Source organism: Oryzias latipes, chromosome 10 (genome assembly GCF_053564925.1).
Source record: "Oryzias latipes strain Hd-rR chromosome 10, Olatipes_Hd-rR_3.1".
In the NCBI taxonomy this organism is placed as follows: Eukaryota; Metazoa; Chordata; class Actinopteri; order Beloniformes; family Adrianichthyidae; genus Oryzias; species Oryzias latipes.
In genome coordinates, this window is record NC_136246.1 from 20,071,796 (window position 1) to 20,098,998 (window position 27,203).

The following is a 27,203-nucleotide window of genomic DNA, read 5'->3' on the forward strand; positions in this document are numbered from 1 at the left end:
TAGCTTCATTAGGATAAAGAGACAGGGGAGGCCGCCACGGAAGCTCCTCTATCCTCCCCACCTGAGTATAGAGTTACCTTTACACGGAAGAAGCTGCATTGATTAGTCAGGAGGCAGGAGAGCTCGGAGTTTCACCCCAAGCTATTAGGACTTACGCCAGGACACAGCCGACTGAGAAATCTGTATGTATGGAGACGATGGAGCCTATTTCCTTTTCCTCTTGTAGATGCTTAGATTCACTTCAAACAAAGCTATCATCATCTGGACAGAAGCCTTGGCAATGTTTTGGAAATGGGGCTAAAAAAATCAATGGATCTGTCCATTCTGAGCATCTGCTGTCCTGATATCCCCTGGAGAGCTCAGGGTTGAACTTGTTTCTCTGACTTTGATGGTAGTTTTATGTCTTTATATATATATATCCTGCGTTGTTGTGCTCACTCTGCTTCAGTGGCCATGTGTTTTTTGACAGACATGCAGGGAGTTCAGTCCAGTGCACCTGGTGTGAGGTGTGGGCTTCACATAAACAAATCTCAGCTCAGGCACCAGTAACCTTTCTGAGAGGACTGGAAGTGTTGTACTTTTTAAGCTTCTCTGCAAGAATGGTGAGCAGTTATTTCGCATTTGTATGTCATTTATAGCTAATCTAAATGATTGTGTTAGGAAACAGTCAATGTAGTCCCACTAATACACTGTAGTGTCATTAAACCAGCCTCTTCTGGCTCCAGCAGAGTGCGACTAAAAAGCTATGCTTGTAATGTTTACGGGTGACAGAACACGCCTGTTTGCGAATGCCAGAACCTCTAAATTTGCATTCTTGCTCTTCAAGTTTGCTGTGTGTTCAAATGCTGCTTAATTACTGAAAACAGTTTGAGAGTAATCTCTGCTGATTTACCTCTCTGTTTAGGGACTTGGGTTAGAGATGATGTGTAGCTATTTTACAGTCTGGTAAATGTGTTTACTATTATAATTTCTGATGTGATTACATACATCTTCATTCTGCTTCTCCGCAGCAGGTGTGTGGGTTTGGCCCCCACCCTCGCTTCACATGGTTTTTTTTTCTTGCCCATCCGAGCGCCACAGCCGATCCCTCAGAAAGACTTTCTGTGAGCCTTTTCTCTGCTCAAATTCAAATTCATCATTCAGGTCTGCCCCAAAATTACAATCTTCCCTTTCCAGCAAGTTTAATGAAATCCGCCTGGTAACGTCTCTGTAAACTTGTTAACCAACAGAAAAATATTCATAAGTTCATTCATCTCTGCCTCGATTTATGGCATTACTGGGAAAACAATAAAGCAGAGGGATGCAAATGGAGGAAAACGAGATGAAGCATTTACAGAACAGATGGTTGACAAGACGCAGGGCGAGTGAAGTTGAGAAATTGAGGACCTCCAACTGCTGGGGTCAATTTCAGTCACCTTGGAGGGTTTTGGCACTGGGATGGTGTAGTTAACATAAATCTTTTTTTTGTTTAAATCCCACTCCAATCATCTTTTAATCTTGTGTAAAAATATTCCTAGTGGTCTTTTAATTATAATTTGGGAGTTTTTAACCAAAATCAAAAACCTTTGTTGTTTTCTAGAACAAAGTTTCTGCTGAGCGGCAGTAGGTTATTAGAAATTCACCATTTGTTCACACTCTCCTGCTAGCTAACAGCTCCTCAAAATGCCAACCTAACATTAGCGGTGCAGCAACAATGGAGAGCAATATTGGAGCCATCCAGACGCCAGCTTGGATGAGGAAAACAAAGACGTACACGGATCTATTTGTCTGAAAGTGGATGCATCAGAATGGAGCAGAGCAGGAAGCTTGTGGTTTGCTGACTGTAGCACCTAAAATCAAAGTTAAAAGCTTTTTTAAACTGCTCTTGATTTAAAAAAGGAAATACTCAGAAATGCAAATTTAATCTTAATTTCTTGTAATTTAGCATCTACTTGAAAGCAAAAATGTAAATTATTATTAGTTTTGCTAGCTGGAAATAAATTCAGGCTTCAAGGGGTCGTATTGCAGTGCGAACCCTTATTTGTGGACATCATAGATCAGATTAAAATAAATGTATTGTTATTCAAGGACAGGATCGCCCCTTAACCTCTGGCTAAAGATAATTATCTGAAGTCACACACTCACATATCTGCACATAATATGTTTTATTATTGCGAATAAAAGTATTATTTCTTTGTCTGCCGGTGACCACAGACGTTTTTTTTTTTTTTGGAACACAGATCCTTCGTCAGAATGTAAAGGGCTTTGCTCTTCTCTCTTGGTTCAACCCCACCCCCCACCCAGGACAGAAAGCTGTGAAATGTAAAAAAAATGAGGACAATAAAAAGGCGCCGGGGTCTCCCGTATTCCAGCAAGGACCCTGTTTATTGTGATGGATAATCTGCTGGTTATTAAATCAGCTCTGGAGCAGCATTCTTAGCTGCTTTTTTGTCTATTTAGTGTTTAAAGATTTTTTATGTTGTTCCTAACGATAAGAACCACACTAGATGTGTTTATCTTATAATTTTAGATCTGTATTGGTCTTATACTTCACCAGAAATGTATTTTTCCATGCATTCAGAGAAATTACACACACTTTTCTTTTTTATACTCTTTGTTTCTCTATATATTTTTTATGTTTTTACTTTTTTCTGAAGGAATGTACAGTGTTTTGATTGATTGATTGATTGATTGATTGATTGATTGATTGATTGATTGATTGATTGATTGATTGATTGATTGATTGATTGATTGATTGATTGATTGATTGATTGATTGATTGATTGATTGATTGATTGATTGAGTGACTTATACCTGGTGTCTCAAATAACTGTATGATCAAAATCAATTGTTGAAAATAAACATGCTGTTCTGTTAAAACCAATAAGATAATATAACAACAGGCCAATTCGATAGCCTAATTTCCCTCAAGAAGAGACAATTATCCTGAAAAAACAGAAACATGAGTTTGTGACCAAAAATGTATTCTCACCAGGAAAGCTGTTGGTCCGCCTCTTTGGTCAGAATTGAATGTAGACTTTACTTTTCTTTGTCACATTTTGCACGTGCACTAAAACCTATAAACAGAAGCATGTTTATGACAAATGCTGTGTCCATTGGCCAGAAATCTCAGAGGTGCTGTGTGCTGCACTTTTTGTCATTATTTCCTGGTTACAAATTTTGGAAAACACCTTTAATTTTCAAGATCAGCTGATCCAACGTCAGCTTGATGACATTCTGGTGACTTTTTTCTCAGTTTCACCAGTTTGATCAAACCTCGAGCCTTTTTCTAAATACGAACTTTTACTCTTGCCTAAAGCTTTTATTTAGCTCCAAACTCTTAGATTTATTTATTGATTGATTTGATACAGTGACAGTGCATATTAATAAACATTTCTGTCTATGTGACAGAGTTAGCCAAAGGGCTATTTTTCCTCTGCAGTCCCTAGGTAGATGTAAAAATCACCCTAAAAGATTACCCTTTTTTATAATATATATACATATATTATATATACACACATAAAAGACAAGATGGCAGTGAGGATGGGTGGGAGGAGATTTACTTAGTGTTAACAGCTCTGATTGTCAATGATCCATTTCTTTAATTGTCTTCAATGAATTAAATATGTTTATATTTCTAATAGTTATGGTTCCACTCAGTAGTAGCTCTAACAAAAAAAGCAGTCTGACCAAAAATACTTCTTCTAAAGGGAATGAAAAAGTCTCCTCTGACTTCACTCCGAGTTCTGTTGTGACTTGCTGTCTGGACATTAACAAAGTGGTGAAAACTGGTCATCTAAAGATGCTCCACCATCTTTACATTAAAGATAAAAATTATCACAATATTCTTTATCTGTTCTCTATCAGCAGTGTTATAAAGGTGTCTATCCAAAATCAGGGAGGTTTGCCATCTGCTCATTGCTCTAGGTTTGTCCACGCCTTGTGGCTTTTAGCAAAACTTCCACAGCTGTTTATTCACTTCAGATCCGGCTGTGGAAGCCTGTTAGTACCAAAAAGGCTGACGATTGAAGTTACAAATGGGCATATTTGGCTCTAGGGGTGTAACAATTGATCAATGAATCCAACAATCCAACCATATCGATCTGTCTGAGGCAAGTTGTCAATGGAATTGAACTATACCAGTATGAAATTTTTTTAAAATGAAATAACTTAATTAAATTGATCCTGCAAAATAGAGCAGACAACACACGTGATGGCAGCAAAAAGTGATCAGTCCATCATTCAAGTCCAGTGTGTGGAAACACTGAATTTGGCAAAGACATGTGACCATACAGTGTGGTAGAACATTCTAATAATGTTCCCTCTGGATTCTTTTGATGTGGTAAAACCACAGTGAACTTCATGAAACTGAAATGTAAATGGATTTGCCATCACGACATTCTTGCTTACTTGTTTTTTTGTAATGTTACAGTTGGGCAGACAGCTTGAAAACCAGATGCAGGAGGGGGTAGACATGGTCAAAATCCTTCAAAAGCTTTCAATCTTCCAAGAAAAACAACCTCAGAGCAGAACACAGAGAACGCACCAGTGCAGAACACAGAGAGACCCTTTATAAAATACAGAAACCCTTAATTAGTGATTACAGGCAGCTGTCACCAACTTAGGACGAAGTCACAGCTAACCTGCAAGACAAAACCAAGGGTCCTTGACATTTTTAATTTAAACTTGATCAAATACAAGAAATCTGGTCATTTCTCCAAGTCACAGTGGTTGAAGTTTTGGCTAAAGATGTCCTGGATCGATTTTAGGTCAGTGAATCGGATTGTTCTAAATGAATCAATATCGACTATGAATCTTGTCGGCAACCACAAATTATGATATGAATGGAATCATTAAAATATATCGTTGCACGTCTAATCAGGACAAATTTACCCCCATAGGTAACTGAAGATGGACGTGGATCAAAGGCTCCTATTCATTAGATGCTTGGTCCAAACCAGACTTTGCATGAGTGTATTCACACCCAAACACTTAATGTGGTTCTGAATATAATGGAAAATAATCTAAATAGTTGTGAATGCACCCTAAGAAACCTGGTTGTGTTGTTCCATAAACGTTCCATCCACTTTAAATTTTACTAAGGAAAAATGTCTCCTCTGTGAGATAAAGTTAAATTCAATTCAATGAATCCATGTCGGGGTCATGGGGATGCTGGAGCTTATCCCAGCCACCGAGGGGTTGGATGGTTTGCCAGTCCATCGCAGGACGACACAGATATAAAATAACCACACATCCAATGGGTAATTCTGAGTCACCAGTTAACTGGATGTTTTTGGCCCTTGCTTAAACTGTCATTGATAAAAAATACATTTTAACTTCTGTCACCTCAGGTTTTTTTCTTTTTTGGGTCTTATTTTTCCTTAAGTTTATTCCTCTCATTCTTTCATCCTTCTCTCCTGTGCCTCTCCTCCGTACAGCCTGCAGCACCCCCTACACTCTTACAGTGCTGTGGGTGACAGATGGCTGGACTGTCATAATAACTGGAGCTGCAGGTCTCAGGTGGTGGTTACTCTTTAAGCATTTCACAGCCAGAAAAAAAAAACAGGACACGGCCACGAGCTGTGAGCTTAGCAGGGAAATATAAGGATGGGAATACGGATGACAGGTTGAAAAAAAAGTTTTATTTTTAGTGGACTACATAGATTTTTTTACAATTTTAAGCCTTTCAGTTATGAATTTGTTTAAAAAAAAGAAGCAGACAGTCTACATCAACCAGTTTAACTTATTTAATGACTCACTGAAGGACTAATGAATATGTTTTATGTGCAACAAAACCGGAATGGCCACATGAGAAAAACCGAAGTGGGTGTCAGTGAAGATGGATGTTATACATTACGTCATTATAATCTTGTATTTTGTCTGGATTTTACATAGATTATCTAAACGTAAAATTCATGAAGTGCTTCATTATTTGTATCCTCAAGCCAAACTAATTCTGGCTCTGCTTTTATCCTTTGTTAAATGTAGCAAGCGTCTGAAATAAACATGGAATATCATGGTCCTCATGACCAAAGCCAGATTCTGACTAACTCCTCATGTATTGATAGGTTGCAACCAGGAAAAGCAATAATTTATTTGATAGAGATTTTCCTTGTTAGGAAAAGGTGCAGATATAGATTCAAATAAGTTTAAATGAACAATAAAGAACAAAGCACTCAAAAATCCCCCAAACTATCAATTGAAAAGCGGTCGAAATGAAAAAAAAAAAAAAAAAAAAACTGTGAAAATTAGAATTAAGAACTGCTCAGGTGTCACACAAAGTTGGGTGGAGTTTGGGTATGTGTGTATGTGTGTGTGTGTGTGTGTGAGGGGAGGGGATGGGGGGGGGGGGGTTGTCAAATGAGAAATTTACCATAATAAAAATTTTAAAAAAATTAGAGGTAAATGCTGAAATATTCTTTTTGTGTGTGTGTGTTTTATATTTTTCCCCCCGTGTTGCAAGATGCAAATATCCAAATTGGAAACATCCCTGACAGAAAGAGTTGCAAAGAAACTGATTAAAATTGTTCCAAACGGTTCTACTTTAGATTCAATTTATTTTGCATTCTTGTTTGTGGTTAATTGATCAAAAGTCTCCTTTAACTTTGCCACTAATGACATATAATGTAAGTTGTTTGATGGTTTGAAACTTTATGCCAGCCGATTGTCACACCTTGGTCAGCTGTGATGCTTTGTCAAATACATGAAAATAATAAATATGTTCATTGGAAAGGTAGTTCAGTATTTTTCATTAAATTAAAAAAAAGTAGATTTTGATCATTTCACACAAAATTAAACAAAAAAAATTTGATATATGAAAGTATTTACTCCAGTTTACACTATCCATAAGGTCTCTTCTCTCTTTTCTCTGAAATGCAGAGGTATGTCTTTTGCAAGATTTTATTGATCACTTGCATACGTTTCTAAATCGACTTCTTGATATCAGCCTTATTCACGACCCTGTATGAGCCCAAATGTGGAATTAGAGCCTCAGGTAGAGCCCTGGAGGTTAAAATCTAAAAGAGATTGATTTACTGTCAGAGCCATCTTAGCTTTGGAGCTTTGGAGCTGCCTGCCTAAGGAAATATGACATTCAGGGCCAGTGTCTTCCTGTAAATCTCTTTTAAAATACACATTTGGACTTGCTTTTATGTGATATAGCCTATTGGTCATTTTTAGAAAATGTTCAAAACCTCAAAATCGGCTGGATATTGGATTTTTTTAAATTTAGGTGATTTTTTTTTTCTTAGTCAGGTCTGGTTTGGATCACCCTTGTGTAACAACCTAGTAAATGCAGAATTTTAGAACACTTCTTAAGATAAAGTTAGTTAGTTTTAGTTCTAATTAGACCAGGGGTCTGCAACCTGAGGCTCTGGAGCCACATGTGGCTCCTTGACCCCTCCTTTGTTGCTGTCTAGTTGAAGAAGAATAAAAATGTTTTTCATTTCAAAAACTGAGGCATTTTTTCGGAAAATGCAGCGCATCAAGCAAAACAAGAGTTGGATAAATCAAACTGTATTCAACTCATTCACAAACAGTTGAAGCACTGTGGGTTTCACTCTTTACTACAGGACCCATAATGCTCCAACAATCCATCAGTGTGTGCAGCTTTTGTAGTTTACCAAAACGGAAAATTTTGACAGATTTTTGACTGCTGTGTACCACAATAAATCAGTTTGAGGTCAGTAAATAGAATTATAAGATATTTATAATATTTAACGAAATTTAAGGATTTTAAGGAAATGGTGAAAAAACTATGGTAAGGGGTCACATAGTTAGTTCTATATGTAATTTTAGTTTGTTAGATTTACAAATTTTATAGCTGAGATGCATCAACAATGATAAAATAAACTTTTAATCTTTTAACCACTGCCAACATCACACTACCAACTCTCATGTCTGCTGCATGGAGATGATTCTTTATAGTAAAGGGTACATGGTGTCTTTTATTTTGAAAGGAAGTCATATGAACCTTTGTCAAAAGTTCTAAACCATTTCATTAAAAAAAACTCTTTATGATAATGTTTTATTTATGCTTATAAAAAATAGTTAATTTATATTTATCTTAACAGTAAGTGTAAGTCTGTTTTCTTTTTCTAAAGAGTGAATTAAATCTTTTATGGCTCCTATTGGCTTTTGTGGTCAGTAAGAAATAGTCCTGAAAGGCTCTTTAAGTCTTGAAGGTTGCAGACCCCTGAACTAGAGGGAACCTCTATTTTCAGGTAATGGCACCACATTTGTGTCCCCGCTATCCATGCACTTTACTGCTGACTTTGAAAAAGAAAAACAGGTTCAGTCTCACTCTAGTGGGTTGTCTTTTGTTACATATACATGTTTTAGTCTGTTTTTTCATCTAACCGTGTCGTTTAGTTGTTAGATCAATTTATATTTGTTTCTGTGGAAGGAGCTACAGAAATAAGGTTTATCTTATCATGCTTATCATTATTTTATCATTTTTTTTGGGGGGGGGGGTTGTAGTGCAGATGTAACTGTGCATGCAGTACTGAAGTAGATACACTTGCCGCGATGCTTCAGACAGTGGGAAGAAATGTCATTGTTTTAGCAGTCTTGAAAGCCGCCGTCTGCATACCTGTTCTCTCAGGTTCCTTTCTTCCCTTTTGAGCTGCCCTGCTTTTTCCCTCAGATTTCATAAGAGACCTTTAGAAATGTCCCACGGCTGATATAAACAGACACGGAGGAGGACAGGTAGACAGGCCAGTGTCAGACTGCCACACCTGCAGTAAGCCTCATATCAGCCTGACTTTACTGCCTTATTGAACACTAAGGCTCTTCAGTTTACACTGAGCTCCACAAATCTAACCACAGTGGGAGGGGTGGAGAGGCTGCAAAGAGAAGGCCTGTCAGTCTCTGCAATATTTCTCGTCAATGGAAGAATAATAAAATTGTGTTTAGAGGTTTGCACTACTGACATAGTTCAGAAGTAATGAATGCATCTTGGTAGAAATGCAGTGATTGATTTAAATTTTGGTATAAAAAAAATACAAGAAGAAGGCATTCATGACGTAAAATGGCTTTAGTTTTAAATTTCAGCAGAATCGGTTTCCTTTCAAAGTAGGTGCCCGCATCCATAAAGGGCTTTCTGAAAGAATGGCTGATGTCGGCTAATGAATCTGTGGTAAAGAGGGCCACAGGAAGAATCGATGTGCACCGCCTCACCTCCCTGGCAGCCAACAGCCCTGTGGGCTTCTGACAGACAGACAGTTATGTAAGAAGTGAGAGTTAAAGGTTGCCTTGTCTCCTGAACCATTAGAAATCCGCACAGACAGACGGGCAGCGGTGCAGATAGGTGGCCGGCTCACCTGCTGATTTTAAAGGCTACTTTGTGCAAAAATAATCATAAAAAAATGTTCTCCGCTTCACTTCAGGGAGCACATATGTAATGCAACAATCTCAATATTATTGATATTCGAGCGAGCTGAAACTCAACAACTCAAAGTCTCTAATCAGCATTATAGGAGGTCCCGGTAGAAAATAAACAGCCCTAACCTAAAGCTGTTATTAATTAATAGGCTAAGTTCAGTGCTTGATGTTTGAATAATTATTGTAGTCTTTAGGGAGCTGTCCATGTAAAATTAGACTGCTGATTGCCAACCTAAATAATTAACACAAATTTGATTACAGGGACCATAGTTCACTATGTGATCCGCAGTCTGCAGCCTCTACAGCTGTTATATAGCAGCTTAGGAAATAATGAGTCTTCATTATGGGGACATTGTGTTGGACAGCATGGCATATCCCTACCTGCCAAGATACTCAGGGCAGCATTAACAATCCACTGACCAAGCTTCACATCACCTTGACAACCCAGTCACTGAGGAGACAAAATGTTCAGCCGCGTAATGGAGACGTGTCTGGCCCTGACCCGAATACAAGTATTGACTCGGATGGGGACCAAACTGTGCACAAATTAGCAGTTTGGGATAGAGTAACAACAATAAATCAGAGTGAATCATGAATTCTGTTCAAAGACCAAGGACCAAATCGTCACCTTCAGCCAGCTGGTTGGTCACAAAGTGTTGCTTGACCTGAATTATCATAGCTCTCCTCCCCTCTCTTGTAAGGCAATCCATACTATCTTGAACCCTCCCTTTTCCCCTCCTCGTATTCAGTGGGCAACCAGACATTCTTGACATTTTGCAAAGGTTGAAAGACAAAGAACCTTTGTCTCCTAATAAGGCCATGCTCCAAACCCCACCTGAATGAAAACAGGGCGAGCAACAGATATGTGTGTGGGAAAAGTGAGTGTAGTGCTGAGAGTTTTTATGAGGTGGTTTGGGATATAGATGGAAATGTAAAAGGATGTTGAGAGTGAGTACAAGGGATGCCCAGTTTAGCTTAGTTTGTTAAGCTTTGTTTAGCCATGACCTATTGAATTCTATGACTTCATGTTCCTTCTGATTTCATATTTATTATACTATTACTGGTATGAAGCCTATTGAGATGACTATTGTTGTAATATTGGGCTATATAAATAAAATTGAATTGAACTGAATAGAAAGAGGAGTGGGAAAAATGAAGCAAAAAGTAAAGTTAAGCATGAAGGAAGAGGAGGAGGGAGGCCAAAAATGACAGGAGCGGATAAAGGTATCATGATCAGCTTTCTACAAACACTGAGTCTCAGATAGTTTTTCAGTTTTGTCAGAAATGTTTTAAATTAACTTGTGCTGACCAAAAATACAAAATTTAAATGTGGCAAAACTGTATACCAAGAGACAAAGAAAACGGTGACAACAGATGGCCTCACAAGAATGAACTGAAAACCAAGTTAAATAGCCTGAGGGGTAGTCAACAAAAATTAAAATATTAGTCATTCAAAATGTGACCAGACTGCAGTAAGAGGGGGAAAACAGGACATAAGATAAACAAAACATGACCAATGACCTCAAATAAAAGGGCACCAACTCCTTACAAGTTAAAAAACCCACACCAACAAAAATCGGGTTTTTGGACATAAATACAGAAAATGAAAGTTGTATTTCTAAGTATTTCTTTATTCAAATGATTGAGAATCAGGAGCAGATGAAAAATGCAGTTTAAAAAATCTTACAGTTACTACAAACAAACTACAATTGGCGGGCCATAAGTTCCATACTCCTCTCCATTCTGATGCATCCACTTGCAGACAACTAGATCCATGTACCTCTTAGTTGTCCTTGTCTGAGCTGGCATCTGGCTCAAAACTGAACATCTGGATAGCTCCAGTAATGCTCGCCGTTTTTGTTGCACTGCTAATGTCACGCTGGGGTTGTGAGGGGCTGTAAGCTAGCAAGAGAGCGTAAGCAAAGAGATGATGGGATATGAGCACAGGCTTGCTGGGCACCAACAGTCCCGCCGACAGCTCAGAGGTGAATTTCTAATAAACTCCTGCTGCTCTGCAGAAACTATGTCCTAGAAAATGATTCAGGTTTTTTTGATTTTTCCTAAAGAAAAAACAGCATAATCATGATTAAAAGACCACTGGGAAGGCTTTTTTTTATTAAATAAAAAGATGATTGGAGTGGGACTTCAACTGTTTAGGGCTATTGAAGGTGTTCTCGCTGCAAAAAGTAAAAATAATTATTCCTGGTGTTTTACTCTTACTAAAAGAGGACATCTCATTACTCACAGTCTTTATGGTCTTGTCTTATCCTATGTATTCATCAGTCATACCCCTTCTTCCTTTGAAAGAATGTCCGGCGTGAGACTAGGCGTTTGTCATAGGATATACCGGTACTTATTTGGACCATACAAAGCAGCCATAATGTACATTATTTCTAATAGAAGCAAGAAAGTTCTGAAATTTTTCAAGTAGTGACATTTTGAATTTTCATTTGAAAGCTTAGTTTAAAAATTAAAAACACAAAAAACCCTCAGAAAAAGTAAAATTTATGCCTGATTATGTGCATTTTGAAGGAAAAAAAAAAACAGACCAAGCCCATCATATAAAACTAAAAATTTGCTATTTAAAAAATGAATCATAAAATAAGACATGTAACTATTAGTTTTGGTGTGGTCCATCCTCAAAAGTGCACTGTGAAACCAAACAGAATCCACTCTGCTCTCGTGGTCTGAATGTGCGCCTAGCCTGCTGCACAAAGACTTGATTAAACCCCCTTTAACCTCTGCTTCAGTGGGGTCATCTTTTTGTAACTAAATTTTTATCACCTTGAATGATCGTTTCCACAGCTGTGACTGTGTTGTGCTTTATTGCCACATCGTCTCATTTGTCCTGTTCCGGTATAAAATTTCAAAAGTACAAATTAATTTTGTACGTGTTTTTTGCCTTTATGTTACATAAGTAAAAGGTAAAAAGTCTCTCCAGCAGATGGGGTGGTTATAACATCCGTGTAGTTGGCTATACTTGGAAAAGCCAATGGACGGTGTGAAGTCTGCTGCCTTTAATACTGATTCTTCTGCTAACATTTAGAGGAATCATTTCGTATCTGTATCTGATGAGTTGCGAAATAGTTTAAATCTTAGTATTTTTACCCCCTTTGTCCCTGTGCTTGTACTCTGTTGCTGTAAAATGTGGGTCAGTAACAGCAATATGTTCACATTAACTCTGCCACACGCTCAGGAAACAGTGCTAAACACATCTTTGTTGACACACCCATGTGTTGGTTGTCTTGGCAACATTAAGAAGGGAGTGTAAAGTGGGAGACCCCTTGCTGGTTGGAAGACAATTTGGCAAATGTGTTTTCCAAATTCTACCCTGGTGTATGTTTTTTGCCTCTTGTTGTTTTCCTTTAGCGAACACTTGAACAGAGCGGATGTGTCACTGGAGCTCCAAACTGTATCCTTCATTGTGATTTACGTGTTGAATCGACTCAGCAGGCAAGCACCTCTAAATAAAGCTCTACAGCAAAAACAGCGGGGTTGGTCGGCCCTGCAAGCAAGCTTCAGCTAAATTAAAACTCCCTTTGGAATGATGATTTATGGCCCAATCGGAAATATTTGTGCACGGAGTCCTCACACACTAACACCTATGCACACATTCCCAGTGCACCTCTTGAGCAGCTTTTTATGTGTTATCCTTGGCTGCAGGGAGGCCTTGAAGGTTCTGAGAAAAGTGCTATGTTAAATCCACTGGGGCAGCATGTTCACGACTGCATGACTTGGCCTTATGTGGCTTCTCTACCAGTATTGAGAAGAGCATGTAAGGGTAGGATGGCCTTGACTGTCAAGAAAGGCCCATTTATCTCTTGTGTCCATACCGACACCAGCTCATTGCTTCTTTATTGAGGAAGAAGCACCATCAAACACTCAAAATCTGAGCAAGTGCTGTTCATCCAAAATGTCACAAAGCTGGGCGTAATCTGTGATATCTCTATAGATTAATACATTTTCAGAGCAAAGCGGTTGTTTTCCAAAGGATTTCCCCCTAATTTGATAATTTAGGAGGCCAGTCTGTTCATTTTTTAGTTGAATAGGAGTTAAAGTATTTGGTTAGTGAGGAGAAGATCATGAAAGGATGGTGGGTAATACTGGTACATTCTCACCTGATTAGTCAGAAATAATTGTTCATAATTTCCTTTATAGAATTCTTCTTTATTATTGCGGTTTGGTAATTACTTTGTCCTGCCTGCTTTTGTATTTTCCCCAACATTTTGCTATTCAGATCATACATCCTGAGTTTGGAGCAAACCTATAAGTACCACGGGTTGCAGTTCCTTAAAAGTATGCACAGCCTTGTGTAATTTTTTTTTTAATGTAAATTGCTTTTTTTTATAATTATTGAAAACTGGGTGTTTGTGTGTGTTTGAGGGGTGTTAAGTCATCATTTGTACTATTAATACATCTGAAATGTATCTATATGTTTGGGGGGAGGAACCAATTGTTGGGGACAAATTAATATTATTGACATTTTGGTTTTGTTTGCAATTCTCATAGCTGCTACTTGGTTTGTAGCTTCTTTCAGTTCTAAGATACAAATTACTTGTTATATTTAGTCTTTTCAAATGGAAGGATTACTCACTGTGTTTGCTAGATTTAACCAGGGACTTTTAATTTCACATTTTTATGCTCATGTAGTAAAAATTTACTTTTGGAATTATGTCCTGTCAGTTTCTACGTAAAACATTACATACATTTTTTACTCTAAAGGGATTTAATTTATAAATTAAATTCCCAAAAATAAAATTGTAATTGTTTTTTTTTTTTAAATAGTGGGTTGGATTAGCAGGAAATCCGTTTTTAAGTGCAGTCTGTGGTTCTTAGATAGCACAACTTTTGCTAAACAGTTTGTAAACCTCTGGACTTTGTAATTTATAAACTCCCAAAGTGCATCCGCTTTTTAAAAATGGTGGAATGTGAGAATCAGTTGTGCATCAAAGTCACTTTTTTTGTCCAACATATGGATCTTCTTTTGCTCTCTCTTGCACTTTTTAGCGGTGCTCTTTTTTCTGCCTCTTTTGCTATTTTCTGCATTTCTTCTCGTCAACTTTGATTATTTTAAACTTTATTGTTTTTGAATAAAACTAATCAGACAGTCCTGTAAAAAAAATCAAATATTTGAATCAGTTCATTCCTGTTAGCCTTCATTTTTGTCAGCAGTTTCTTTTTATTTCTTAAATATTGACAATCCTTCTACCCACACGGAATTACGTTTGCGTAGTAATCAGAAACCCTCTAAGAGAAACGTGACCAATGAGATAAAGGTCTGAAGATGCAATGAAGCCCTTAATCTGTTACTTTTGTCCCAATAAGATGTGCAATAAAGGGAATCTGAGAAGCTCATAAGACTCCAGGTTATAACCAGACAGAACCAGGAAGTGCCAAAATATGAGCTGACATTAGGTCAACAGGTTAGAAAGGCTAACAGGAGTGCAGCAAAAAATATACATGTAGGGACCAAAATAAGAAGAAAATTCAGATAGGTAAGATAATCATGATCTTAAAGGTAACACACCATGAAGATGTTTCTCCTGCCTCATCGTACAGTTTGACTTGACCTTTCCTTGCTCTCACTTTTAGCACCAATACAACAATCTATGATAGTTCACACTTTAAAAGTTAAAACGACAAAACATGGTGAGATCCTACCACTGACACGATTTAACTTGACGGTGCAAACGGAATACACACTTTCATAAATCTCCAGGCCAAAAGTGTCAACTGTGATTACACTAAGTCGAGTCTGTTTTGTTGGGATACATGAATGTATTCTTAGTATATTCCTGTGTGCATGATAGTATAAGGTTTTATTGAATCATTGAGTCACTTTACTGATCAATATCAATGAATGCAACAAAACTATGATATTGGAATATTCCTCAACCCTCATTTTATTTAAGATTGTTAAACAAGAATAGTTTAATTATCTTTAGGATGAGCTTTCAATCATGTTTTTTTCTTGCCATACTTTCTGGTGAAATGATTCATCAGTTTTTTATCAATTCAGGGGCAGATCTGGGTGGCTTGATGGACCTGGAGTCTCTGTATCGGGGTGTGGAGCAGAGCATCAACCACACCCGAGCAGGGCGAGTGCGGAGACAGAGCCCGGACCGATCTTACAACATCGAGGTGCTGCTGGGCGTCGATGACTCCGTGGTCCAGTTCCACGGCAAGGAGGATGTCCAGAAGTACCTGCTCACACTCATGAACATAGTAAGTGTGTGGTTGAGTGTTTGTTTCTTCGTGAAAGTAAGGCAGAGTTTTGTGTTGCCATTAAAAGTGAATCCATGGTGATGGATATTTTTTCAGACACGAAACTCAGGCTTTCTCTCTTGTTAGAAAAAAGGTGATTACGTTAGAAAATCCTTCCTTTTGAGTCGAACAGAAAGTCACAGTGAGGTCAGGGAAGGATTGTAACACACACCCTCACCCGCACACCAGCTGAATTAGGATTCAATTCCCTCCCTACATGCCCTCATCCTGCAATCAGAAAGAGGTAATCCTTTCTTCTCCATCTGAATATGATGAGATTTTATTTGTGGAGGTGTGTGTGTGTGTGTAAGGTGAAGGGGCTCATGCATGTCGTTCAATCAGGTTTTGTGTCATGTCATCATTGTGTGAGTATGTGTGGAAGAAAGGTTTCAGAAACCAGCAGGTAGTGAGCCCCAACAGGCTCACAGTCCCAGGTGCTGTGCTTGCATTGTGTGCCAAACTGCACACTCCAGACTTTAATCTTTGCAAATGAAACCTGCGTTGGGTGTGGCCCTTTTTTTCCGTTGTTTTTAGCAGGCGTTTGCGCATCCGTCGGTGTGTGTCCTGGTGTTTGCCGTCGCCTGTGTTGCGACCCACTGTGTAGGGAAGTAATCTCCGACTGTTAAGCAGGTGCGAGCACAGAGCAGCAAATCCGAGCGCACGTCTTTGTCTCAGTTCAGCGCTTGAGAAAGAACAATAGCCGGCGTGCTCCCTGCCTCCCCTTTTAGATATTTGTTAGACTATATAGGAGAAGGGAATACACAGCCCTGTCACCGCTCTCCTTTAATCTGTGGGAAAAAGATGGAGGGAAAGAGGGAGAAGAAGTATTTTAAACAGCACATTCGGAATAAATTACTGGCAGACGGATAAACAGAAATAAATAAATAAGGGTTTCCTCCCACGCGTGGCATCTGGGCGACTTTCTACTTGAAAGTTTGCTTTGCTCACTTTAGGATGGGTGTGCAACGTCTGACTGTCTTCCTCTCCCTCTTTCAGGCTCTCTGCAGTGCTGCTCGCACTGTTGCTCCTCCCTTGATGGAGACAGTTTGAAGCAACAGTCTCCAGTTATGTGAAGACATTTAAAAAAAAAGTATGAATGAGTGATAAGTATGAGAAAGCACACTTTGGAAGATATCAATTCAAAGAAAGAACAGATTCTTGAATGTCTGCTGTAGAAGAAAATATGAGTTATTATAGAAAAGTACTAGAGAGTAAAAATTGTAATCTACTTCAAATGAGACTAACTGGTATATAAAACAAATATATACTGGAGTTTCAAAGATGATACAAGTGAGTCTTTAAGATAAAATTGAATTAAACGCATTTTTCCCTCTAACGTATTTTTTTAATTGAACTTTGTTTTGTGGTTCAATAATGAAAGGAGCAACAAAACTACTTCTGTGCTGCTTAGTTTTGTACCTTGGGACTTGAAATCTTTTCCTAGAGGGGAGAGGCTTAACATCCCTTTTTAAAAGGTGGAAGTCATTGTTTAAGATAGAAAAGCCATTCTCTGTGCTGTCTGGTGTGCAGGGATGCCAAATAAAGCTGTGACTCACTCCATTAATTGAGTCTTCCCTCTTTCAGGGATGTGAGACCAAACCATGACAACAAGGGACGAATACCTTAAGTAAAGTAAAAGTGTCCAGTCAAAGTGAGAGAAAAAACAAGAGTTTTCTGTGCAAATATAAGCTTCTAAAGTCCTATATTTAATCAAAATCTGTCCAAATATGATTAAAAAAAAACTGAAAATATCCTATCTCAGATTAGAATTTTTTTTTTCTAGGGTTTTTCCTCAAATTGATCAGTATATGTTGACTTTTCATGAGACTGCTAACTCTTGTGTGCTAAACTGAAGCCACAGACGCACCAGGCATGTGACGCGCATTCAAGAACACACTAAATGCGCATTCTGAAATGTGCATTTAGCCTATGGTGTTCACACTAGACAAGCAGGGAGGGTCTTCTTCTTTCTTTTACCACTAGCGCATCTTTGCCACCTACAGTTGGAAGAGACATCGAGACAAATCTGGCCAATCTTGCTTCAGGCTTTTTCTTTCACAGTACTATTCCGATGTATGAACGACTTGGTGTCATATAATTCAAAGTTAATTTCTCCCCCATAAAACACTTTTCAAAAGGTTGGCACTTCCATGAATTAAATGGGACGTCATCTATACGGCACTGCCAAATGAGAGTCGCGATTGGTCAAAGTTCAGCCTGATTTAACTTTCAGTGTTTGTTTAACAGCCACACGTTTTGTTTGTAGAGTTCAAAAAAGGTCGTAAAAACTTGCATAGCTACATTGTTTGTGCACGTTTTGATGGGTGAAGTCCAAAACACACATTTACATCAACTTAATAGGTTGTGGTCGCTTGAACGCACATTGCTGAGGGGGGATGGAACTTATTTTAGAGCTGAGTCCCATCAGCATAACAGAAATGTAAGCCCATCCTTGATAACAAATCTGTATATTAAATATTTATCTTAATAAGTAGGAATAATGAGCCTCTCACCCTGCTTAAACGAAATTCTTAAGTGGCATTTAAATATAAATATTTTTCACTTTGAAACACATGTTAGCTTATTTAAAAAGAAGAAAAGGTTGTGCGGTAGAACATAAAAAATTTGCTTCAGCTAACCCTCAGTTGGTTCGTTTACACCACATTTTTGCCAGAGGGGTATTTTTTGACCTGCGGTCATTAGAAATAAGTTTGGAGATGCTAAGTGGATTTAAAATCAGCAGCTCAATTATTGAAGATGCTGTGTAGTGTCTGCCATAAACCACCTCATATTTCTGAAAAGGTTTGTCGAAACACTACCTTTCAAGGAAGATGTACAAGTTCCTGAAGGGTCCTGTTCTTTCTGTGGTTTGATTCTAACACATATGAGTTGGGTAGAAAAGTATATCAAATAAAAAGTTTCATGCTAACCATAAACATTTTCCTGAATCTATCACCTCAGATGAAAAAAGACAAGCAGAGATAAGCACCAGTAGCCAAAACCTCACACATCTAAACAGCAGCCGAGAAAAGACATTGGGAGCAGAATACAATCAATTTGGCATCGGCGCCTTATCTGTCTGAAGGTTTAATTTAAAAAATTTAAATGAACTCTCTGCCACATTAGAAGAACTAAGTCAAGAGCCTAAAAATATTCATTTTTATTGTAAATATGTGAATAAAGGTAAACTGTGTTTTAAGAAAGCCATTTTTTTTTTTTTTTTTTTTTACTTGTCCTGTCCAACAGCTAGGCAGGCAGATGAGAGCTGAGGGCCTCTTGTGTTGGACATATTTTACTTTAACAAGAGGGGTTATTAATCTTCTGACAAACCAAAAGTGTGACTGAACAAACCCCTTTTGTAATTGAGGCCAAACTTTATTCATTTCAACCATGATTGAAAATCTTCGGTGTTGGACCGGACGGAAAAGGAAATAAGGTAAGAAGAGGGAGCGATGTCAGGGGGGGGGGTGATAGTGAAAGGGGGGGGTAAGACCATGAAGCAGCATAGAGCAGACAGGTTTACTGGTTGTTTATCGTTACGGTACAGTTCAAATGTAGTACAAAAAGGGCGGGGCCTGTTCACACACACTCAAATATTATCAACACACCTGCTAGCTGCAAAAAATGTTCACATGTCAACATGTACACAAAACAGATAGTGTTTACGAACGCATACCTATGCCTTTAAACCAACTAGTGTGAAATCTTTCATTCATTCAATCATGCAAACTATAAGTGCAAAGGTGAGCTAACACCTGTGCTCAGGTGAGTGTTTATGTTCTTCTAAAATGGATGGTGGAATGTGAAAAGAAGGAGGAGGAGCGCCCAGCCACCCCCACACCCAGACCCCCGCCGCAGCAGCAGCGGCAGCCGGAATTCCCCCAACGCCACACAGGAACAGGCAGGGAACAACCGCCCCCCGGGCGACCAAGACCGCCACCCAGGCCAGGGCCAGCAGGACCGCCGCGAGGCCCCCAGAGCCAGAGAGCAGGGAGGCGCGGAGGGAAAGAGAGCGCCGCCCCAGCCCAGCCAGGAAAGCAGCCCCCCCGCCGCGCCGGAAGAGCCCAACACAGGGCCCCACCGGAGAAGGACGCCCACAGCCCCAGACGAGCACCCCACCACCACCCAGGAGTTCCGGGCATCCCCCCGCCCCAACCCTAGGTACGAGCCAGGACCCCCCAAGGGAGACCCGCTCCGCACTCCAGGCAGCCACCCACCCGGTCCACGGTTGGTCCAGGGAGGAGCAAGGCAGGGGCCTGCCGCCCCCGCCCAGGAAGGGGGAACCCCGGGGGAAAAAGGGTGGCCCACAAGGGGTGTTATAAATATGGCCCGACCAGGCTCGGCCATGTTGGAAGTTTGGCGGGGCCCAGCGCTCAGGGGCAAGGACCAGGACCCACCCCCCAGGGACACGAACACCCCCGGCTCAGGTGTAATATGAACCCCCCCACCGTGCGGAGAGAGCACCGCCGGGCCCAGGGAGCCGGCACCCAAGGGACACGGCCGCCATCGCCAAGGGGCCCGCACCCCCCACCAGGGAAGGGGTAGGGGACAGATGGACCCAAGTCCCACCTTCCTTGCAAAATGTGTGTGCGTGTATGTGTGTTTGAGAGGGTGTGTGTGTGCATGTGTGTGTGTTTATGTTGGAATGTATATATTGAAGGGGGAGGGGTGTGTGTACTAAGGGGGGTGCAGTTAAAATTGGCGAGTAGGGCACTAAGGGGACATCTCCTGATTACTCACAGTGATGTCCCCTCACCCTCCCCACCAAGGGGCCCTAAATGTCTAAGGTGCGGTTAAAATTGGCGGGTAGGGTGCCAGGAGGACATCTGCTGCTTGCTTGCAGTGATGTCCAAGCACCCCCCCTACCAAGGACCCTACATGTCTAAGGTGCAAATAAAACCGAAAGAGGGGGGGCCCACTCCATACGGCAACCATAGGAGGGGGGCCACTGCCAAGTAGCCCCCCCCCAAGGCGCATCGCAGGCTAGACCCCCCACCCCCTCACCCTAATATGAGGTTATATGAGGAAGGGGGTAAGTTGGGGACAGCTGGTAGACTGTCCCCCGGTGGTCAAACAGCTGTCCCCCAGCCCCCAAAGGGGCCAGGGCCACCCAGCCCAGGGGCCCCACCCCCGGAGGCGCCGACACCCCAGGCCCGGCACCACCCACCCCACACAGAGAGAGAGGAGCCAGAAAGCGTCGCCCCCTCCCCCCCAGAACGCCCCCCCACAGGACAGGGCCGACAAGCCCCCCACCCCACCCCACCCCAGACCCCGCAGCCGAAGCGGATGACACCCAGAGCGACCGGGGGCCCCGAGAGGGTTGTCCCGTCCCAGAGCCAGAGAAGGGCCGATCCCAGCCCCAGGTGCAGATGGGCAGCCCATCCGGCGCCGCTGCCCCCCCCCCCCCCCCCCCGAGCAGGGCCCCCCACCAACCCCCCCCAGCGCAGGCAAAGGGACCACCCCCCCAAGCCAAGCCAGACCACCACCCCACCCCACCCCACCCGCCCACCACCACGCACCCCCACACCCAAGCCCAGAGGACCACGCAGCGCCCCAGCCCGCCCCACCCAGGCACCGGACCCGACCACCCGACCAACGGAGCCCCCACCGCCCCCGCCAGGCACCGGAGGCCCCGACCCCCACCCCAAACCACGGCAGAAGGGCAAGGAGCAGCGACGACCAAGCCCCCCACCCCCTAAGTCATGGAGTCAACCACAGGAGACCAGAGAGACTGAATTATTTCAAAGTTACTTGAGCTTTGGGCTGACATTTTTTCCAAGCTGATATGATCAAACAGCAGATTTCTGTGTTGACTTATGTTTATATTTTTCTGCTTTTTCCAATTTATTAAAATAGTTTTTTTGGCAATACAAAGAGTTATGAAAATGATAGATGCTAATCCTTCTTCTATATCGTTGGCACTCATGTCACCAAGCACACAAAGTGACGGTGAGGCAGTGATTGAAACCTTAAGCCAGACTGATAAATCGGCACATACCTGCTGCCAGAGAGCCTGGACAGGTGCGCAGAACCACAGTGCGTGCATGTAGCTGTCGGGTAGATTATTATCACAGTGCTCCCAAATGTCTGAGTTACTGAGACCCATCTTGAACATCCTCTGTCCAGTGTAGTAAATTCTGTGAAGAGTTTTGAGATGGATTAGCTGCAGATTTGGACTTTTTGTCAGTTTAAAGGTGTTTAGACAGAGTTCTGACCATAAGCTTTCATCTGTGCTGATGCTCAAATCTGCATCCCATTTTTTTGTTGGAAGGGCAATATTGTTATCTAAATTACATAAAAGAAGTACATAAGAAAACCAGTTTTTATGCACTCAGAAAGAGTTGACTAAAACCTCTAGGGAAACTGAGAAGAGCAGGACGTTAGACCAAGATTGCACCTGACCCGAAAGAACTAACCTTTGGTTTGAGGAACTGACCTTTGGTTGGTCAGATTTCACTTTGAGGCTTTGCCTGTGACATGCTGCTGTCAGTCCAGACATCAGGGCAAGGCTGCTATCTCGCTCAGCATGATGTGGAAGATGTTAGCATGCAAACCACAAACTGTAAATTTTAAGGAAGACCCAAGTGTTTTCACTACTGACTGTAGGAGAACTGGACTGAGTGACTGCTCCCCTCTTGCTTTCCTAGTAGGAAATACCTGCTGGTTTGAAGAAGCCGAAATGCCATAGACCTCTCTTGAGAAATAGCCAGCTATTACTCAGTCAACATATTTGGCGGAATAACCATTCTTGCTCTGATACCTTCTTTTTTTTAACATGTTCTTGCTAATCATATTTGTTTGTCTTTACATGTTTTTTTCTGTATTACAAGTTATTCAAATTATAAACTGACCAATCAAATGCCTTAATAACAGCTTGTTTGAAACGTTTGAGGGACAGATTCTCCTTAGCCTGCTTTTAGTCAAAAGGGTGCTGACTTCCAACAAGCTCACTTCAGATTGGCTAGTGATTGCTATAGAAACAGCTCCGACTGACTCAGACCGATCACTGCTTACTAACGTTATCTGGCTCCAACCTGGGGATGTCCATCTCGCAAAGAAATGGGGACTGAATTGACATCATTAGGTTCTAAGGTGGAAGTAAAGCTTTTTTAGGGGGGGCGTCGCACTCACTCGGTCCATTTCTCATATACAGTCAATGGAGGGTTTGCACTGACCAACTTTATCAGTTTTTTGGCTTGTTTTTTCCAGTCTAATATAAAACCCACATTGCCAAAAGTCAACTGTGGTGATCACGTGTGCCCAACTGTTTAAATCTGATCGGAAAATGATCAGAGCAGGTGCTTTATTCTGGTGTTGACAGACCTCAGGGAAGACCAGATAGAAATGATCAGCTAGTGAAAGCTTGGTGATAGAAACTCATGAGGTTGAATACTGAGGGTTTCAAGCATGATTCTTTTGTGCACTTCTGTTGTTGCTTGGAAGATATCAAAATACCTAATCAGTACAGGATTACTCTTCATTATAATACTTTTATAATACTTTTTCGGTTACATGTTTTTTTTCTGTATTACAATTTATTCAAATTAGTATACCTAATCTTGTGAAACAAGGGTCATGGTGAAGATCCTGTGTTAAAAGCGCGGTGTGCTGAAGCCGCAGTGCTGTAATCTTGCTTTGCACCACATCATGTTGAGGGACTTTGTTACTTGTGGTGATTTGTCTGCCTACGCATCTTTCCCACCATTATAGGAGACCTTTAGATGAGTGTCACAAAGTGTTAATTACTTTCTCAGTGTATATTAATAGTTGTTGCTGAAAATGATGCCGTGTGTGTGTGAGTGAGAGAGTGAGAGAACACTTGTTTAATGTTGATTTCCCCTTTTGGTACATTATCGTAATTTCATCAGCATCTTTAGTGCCTGTATAGTATTACAGTTATCATTTGTATAAAAGGTCACGGAGGAGGTGCAGATGGTTCGGGCTTGTCTTTGTAGTGCCAAGGTTTCAAGTGCTTCAAAAAAATGCAGTGAAAAATCCGGAAGATATGTGGAAAGGAGAAAGTCCAAGGAAATATAGACCTCTTCTTAAATAAAGTCAACCAATCAATTAATCTTTATTTAAATGGCACTTTTCATTTTTGATAACACAAATTGCTTTAAACCAAGATAAATAATAAAACAAGCAAATTAATTTAAAAATTGGGACATAGGGTGGAACACAGTGGAACATTTATCTAATTGTCGAATTGTGTATTTCATAGATGCCAAAGGTAGCAGTCAACCTGCGGATGATCTCAGATTTTTCTCTTTATATCTCATAGAACTCATAGAACTCTGAATTTCCATCACCATCCTGCTGCATTACATAGAGAATGGCTTTGCAGAACTTTCAAAACGTGTAGTTAGATCCAGACACTGACTGGTAATAAACCTAGAACTCACTAAAAGCTCGCTAAAAGTTCATAATGCATTATATACCTGTACAATGACGTCAATTCTAATCAATCTATTGCAATAGTATGTTAATAGGTGTAATTTCATATTTATATCACCAACTTAACCAGCATTTTCTGTTGATAGTATGGGACGGACAGGTTGTGAAAATGTTATTTGTAAGTTTGTACCAGTCTGATTTAATGTCAGTTTCTCAGCTGCATAGTCAATCAATCGACAAACCCACCAACCAACCACCAACCAACCAACCGATCTCCTTACTACATCTACTCCAGCAGTGTTATTTCCTTTTGCCGCCGACAGCTCTGGTGTTTAAGGGTTAACTTTCCATATAGTTGTCCTCCCGGTTATTGCTTGTTTTTAAATATTGCAAGTTCTCTTTCCGCCTTGCCTGCCCAGTTGGTCAAAATGTTCTTGGACAAAACAGTGAGCCCCATCCATGTAGCCCCTGCTAGTCTGGCTTGCACCGTGCCTGAAAACTCTGCCATCATCAGTGCGTGTGTATGTATGGGTGAATTATGACTGTAAAGCACTTAACCCTTGTGCTATCCTAGGCACTTTGACATTGGGAGTTGTGTCATCAAGACCCCACTAGACAGTGAGCTGAACCTTTTTTCTTCAATTATTTGTGATCTTCACTGGTGTCCATGGATTACATGAAATCCTCTTCACCTTTATCCACCTTTGTCATGGTAGGGAGAACACGTCAATGTAAGGGTGGGGTCATAGGATAGCACAAGGGTTAACGAAGCAACAAAAAGTACACGCCATTTACCATGTTTAGCCTTCATCTGTGAAAGTTGCTCTGAGAAATGGTAAGTTTCCATATAAAGCTGATTGTCCAGAAGTCCCAAGAATCCTCACAGTCTAAACAACACAACTTTTGTATAGCACTTTCACTTTGAATGCATGAAGACTGTTCAAAGGGCTCAATAAGAACAATAGCGAACAAATAAAAGAAAACATTGTGCTTCTTTAAAAAAATGTTCTAAAAAGGATCAGAGACAGGAAAACAGTGGCTGAGAGCAGATAGTACAGCATGCAAAGAAATACATCAAATGAGGAGCCAATTTGGACCACGCAATGCTAATAAATCAAGTTTTTTGTCTAGAATGTTGGAAAAAGTTTAGCTCTTTACAGACGCGTACACGCTGATGTAATGAACTTATTTGTTCCAGACAGTTTGTGGTTAACCAGTAAAGACGTAAAACTCTGCTCCACTCACTTCCAGAGTGGAAAGAATTTCTTAATTTGCATCATGTTTAAAAGTAGCTTATACTTTGATTGGATATTTTTTCTTCTTCTTGTCTTCTCACTGTCCCTCTGCCTCTTTGTGTCTCATACCTTTGTCTGTGCAGTTTACTTCCCTGATTTGTAGCTCTTTGTGTACAGTCTGCATTTGTCTTTCTCTGCAGTGTGTCCATCAGCTGTCTCATTATAGCTGTCTGTCTCTGCATCCATTTGCCTCATTAAGCACCAAATACAGTCACTGAGGACAGCGGGACTCAACTTCCATGCCACTTCAGCACTCACTCTTTGGTTTTTGTGTGCACGCATGTGTCTGCGTGATCTGTCTGTGTTCTGCAACCCCCCCTCTGTCACTCATTACCCTGTTTCTTTGCTTACATGTGTTTTGTGCTTTGCATCATCCTCATCTCCTTTTCATCTGGCACTAATGGGAAATTGAGTTCCTTGCACTCGCCTTAGTATCCTTAAGTTCCTTCTCATCTTTTATGTGCGGTGCTTAAGGGAGACTTCACTCCAGCCCTTGACTCATGCTTTTTGTTAGGTCACTTTACATAAAAATCTATAAATGTTTGCAAATTTTTTTCAACCTCTTTTTGTAAAAAATAATGTTTAAGATTGTTTTGCTGACTTTAAAACCTCAGAATATCTTTCAACAAACATCATTTATGGCTTTGTTTTTCTTTGCCTCAGTTAAAATCCTGCGGAAATAAGAAATAAAAAAGCATATTTATGATGTGTTTGTAACTAACCTGAAAAAAAGAGTTAAAGAAAAGTGAAATCAAAGTAACAGTGCTTAACAACCCTGACAGACTCAAGGGATGGAGTGATTTAACCACAGACATTTGAGTTAAATTTCTCATGAATTTGAAGATCAAAGTTGTTTTCACACTTTCACATACGTCAGTACATCTCCTGATCCAGCTAATTCATGTAAAAACATCTAGTTTTTCCATGATTCTGAGACAAATCTTTCTATAACACAATAGATCCCTTAAGTTGGTTTACCACTAAATGTCTACGTATCAAACGTGTCCCCTTAAAGGACGTTTCAGTCTTACATTTAGGATTATACTGAATATAGTATCTACTTTTAACCTTATTTGGATCCAAGCTACAATTTTTTCCTTCATGAAAATCACAAGAAACACCACGGCCGATAAAACAAAAAAAATGGATAACACTTTACAATAAGGGTTCATTGATAATTTTTTTTCATTTCATTTATTTATTTCTTCCTTTCATTAAAAAATTATTGATTGTCCAATATGTTTACATGTTTGTCTCACAATATTGAAAATTTTCATGATTGGAAGGGAGTAGAATTGAAGAAAACAATTTTTATAATTGTCTGCTCCCTTTTAAACATTGCATCATATTTACATTTCTCACACCATCACCTGTGCTCATATTTCACCAAAGACAGTTCAAATAAACACAGTACCATTCATTTAGTACATACATTCTAAACATTCCACTCAACAATCAAGTTTGTACAAACTAATTTGTTTAGCTTTATACATCCATTTAAATTGAATAATGTTTTGACAACTTTTTAACTGATTCTCCTGGAAAATCCACATGTTTTCCCCTGCTATAGACAAACACTTTTGCTTTAATGTTGTTCGAGCAATCTGTAGTTTGAAATCAAATTTTCTCCCATGATTTTCATCTTCTGTGGTAAAAATAAAAAGCTGTTTGTAAGTCTTTAGGTTTTAGGTCTTCTGTTTCTGGCTTTAAACATAACTAATAAGGTCTGCAATTAGATTACATCTTTTAGTTTTAATAAACCTGACTTAATGAAAAGATCATTTGTGTGCTCTCTAAATTTAGCTTTGTGAATAATTCGAATAGCTCTCTTTTGTAATAGAATTAAGAGCATTATATTAGTTTCATATGTATTTCCCCACACTTCAATAA

General features: G+C 40.1%; 1 protein-coding gene across 6 annotated transcripts in view; it reads left to right on the forward strand.

Annotated features, from left to right (window-relative positions):
• The window catches only part of LOC101157225 (A disintegrin and metalloproteinase with thrombospondin motifs 2), a 144,887-nt gene that overhangs the window by 94,458 nt on the left and 23,226 nt on the right, over positions 1-27,203 (forward strand). For all 6 annotated transcript variants that reach the window (XM_078954253.1, XM_023959231.2, XM_023959232.2 and 3 more), the window contains exon 4: positions 15,380-15,585. In XM_078954253.1, the coding sequence (XP_078810379.1) occupies positions 15,380-15,585 (206 nt within the window). The remainder of the gene's footprint in view (positions 1-15,379; positions 15,586-27,203) is intronic.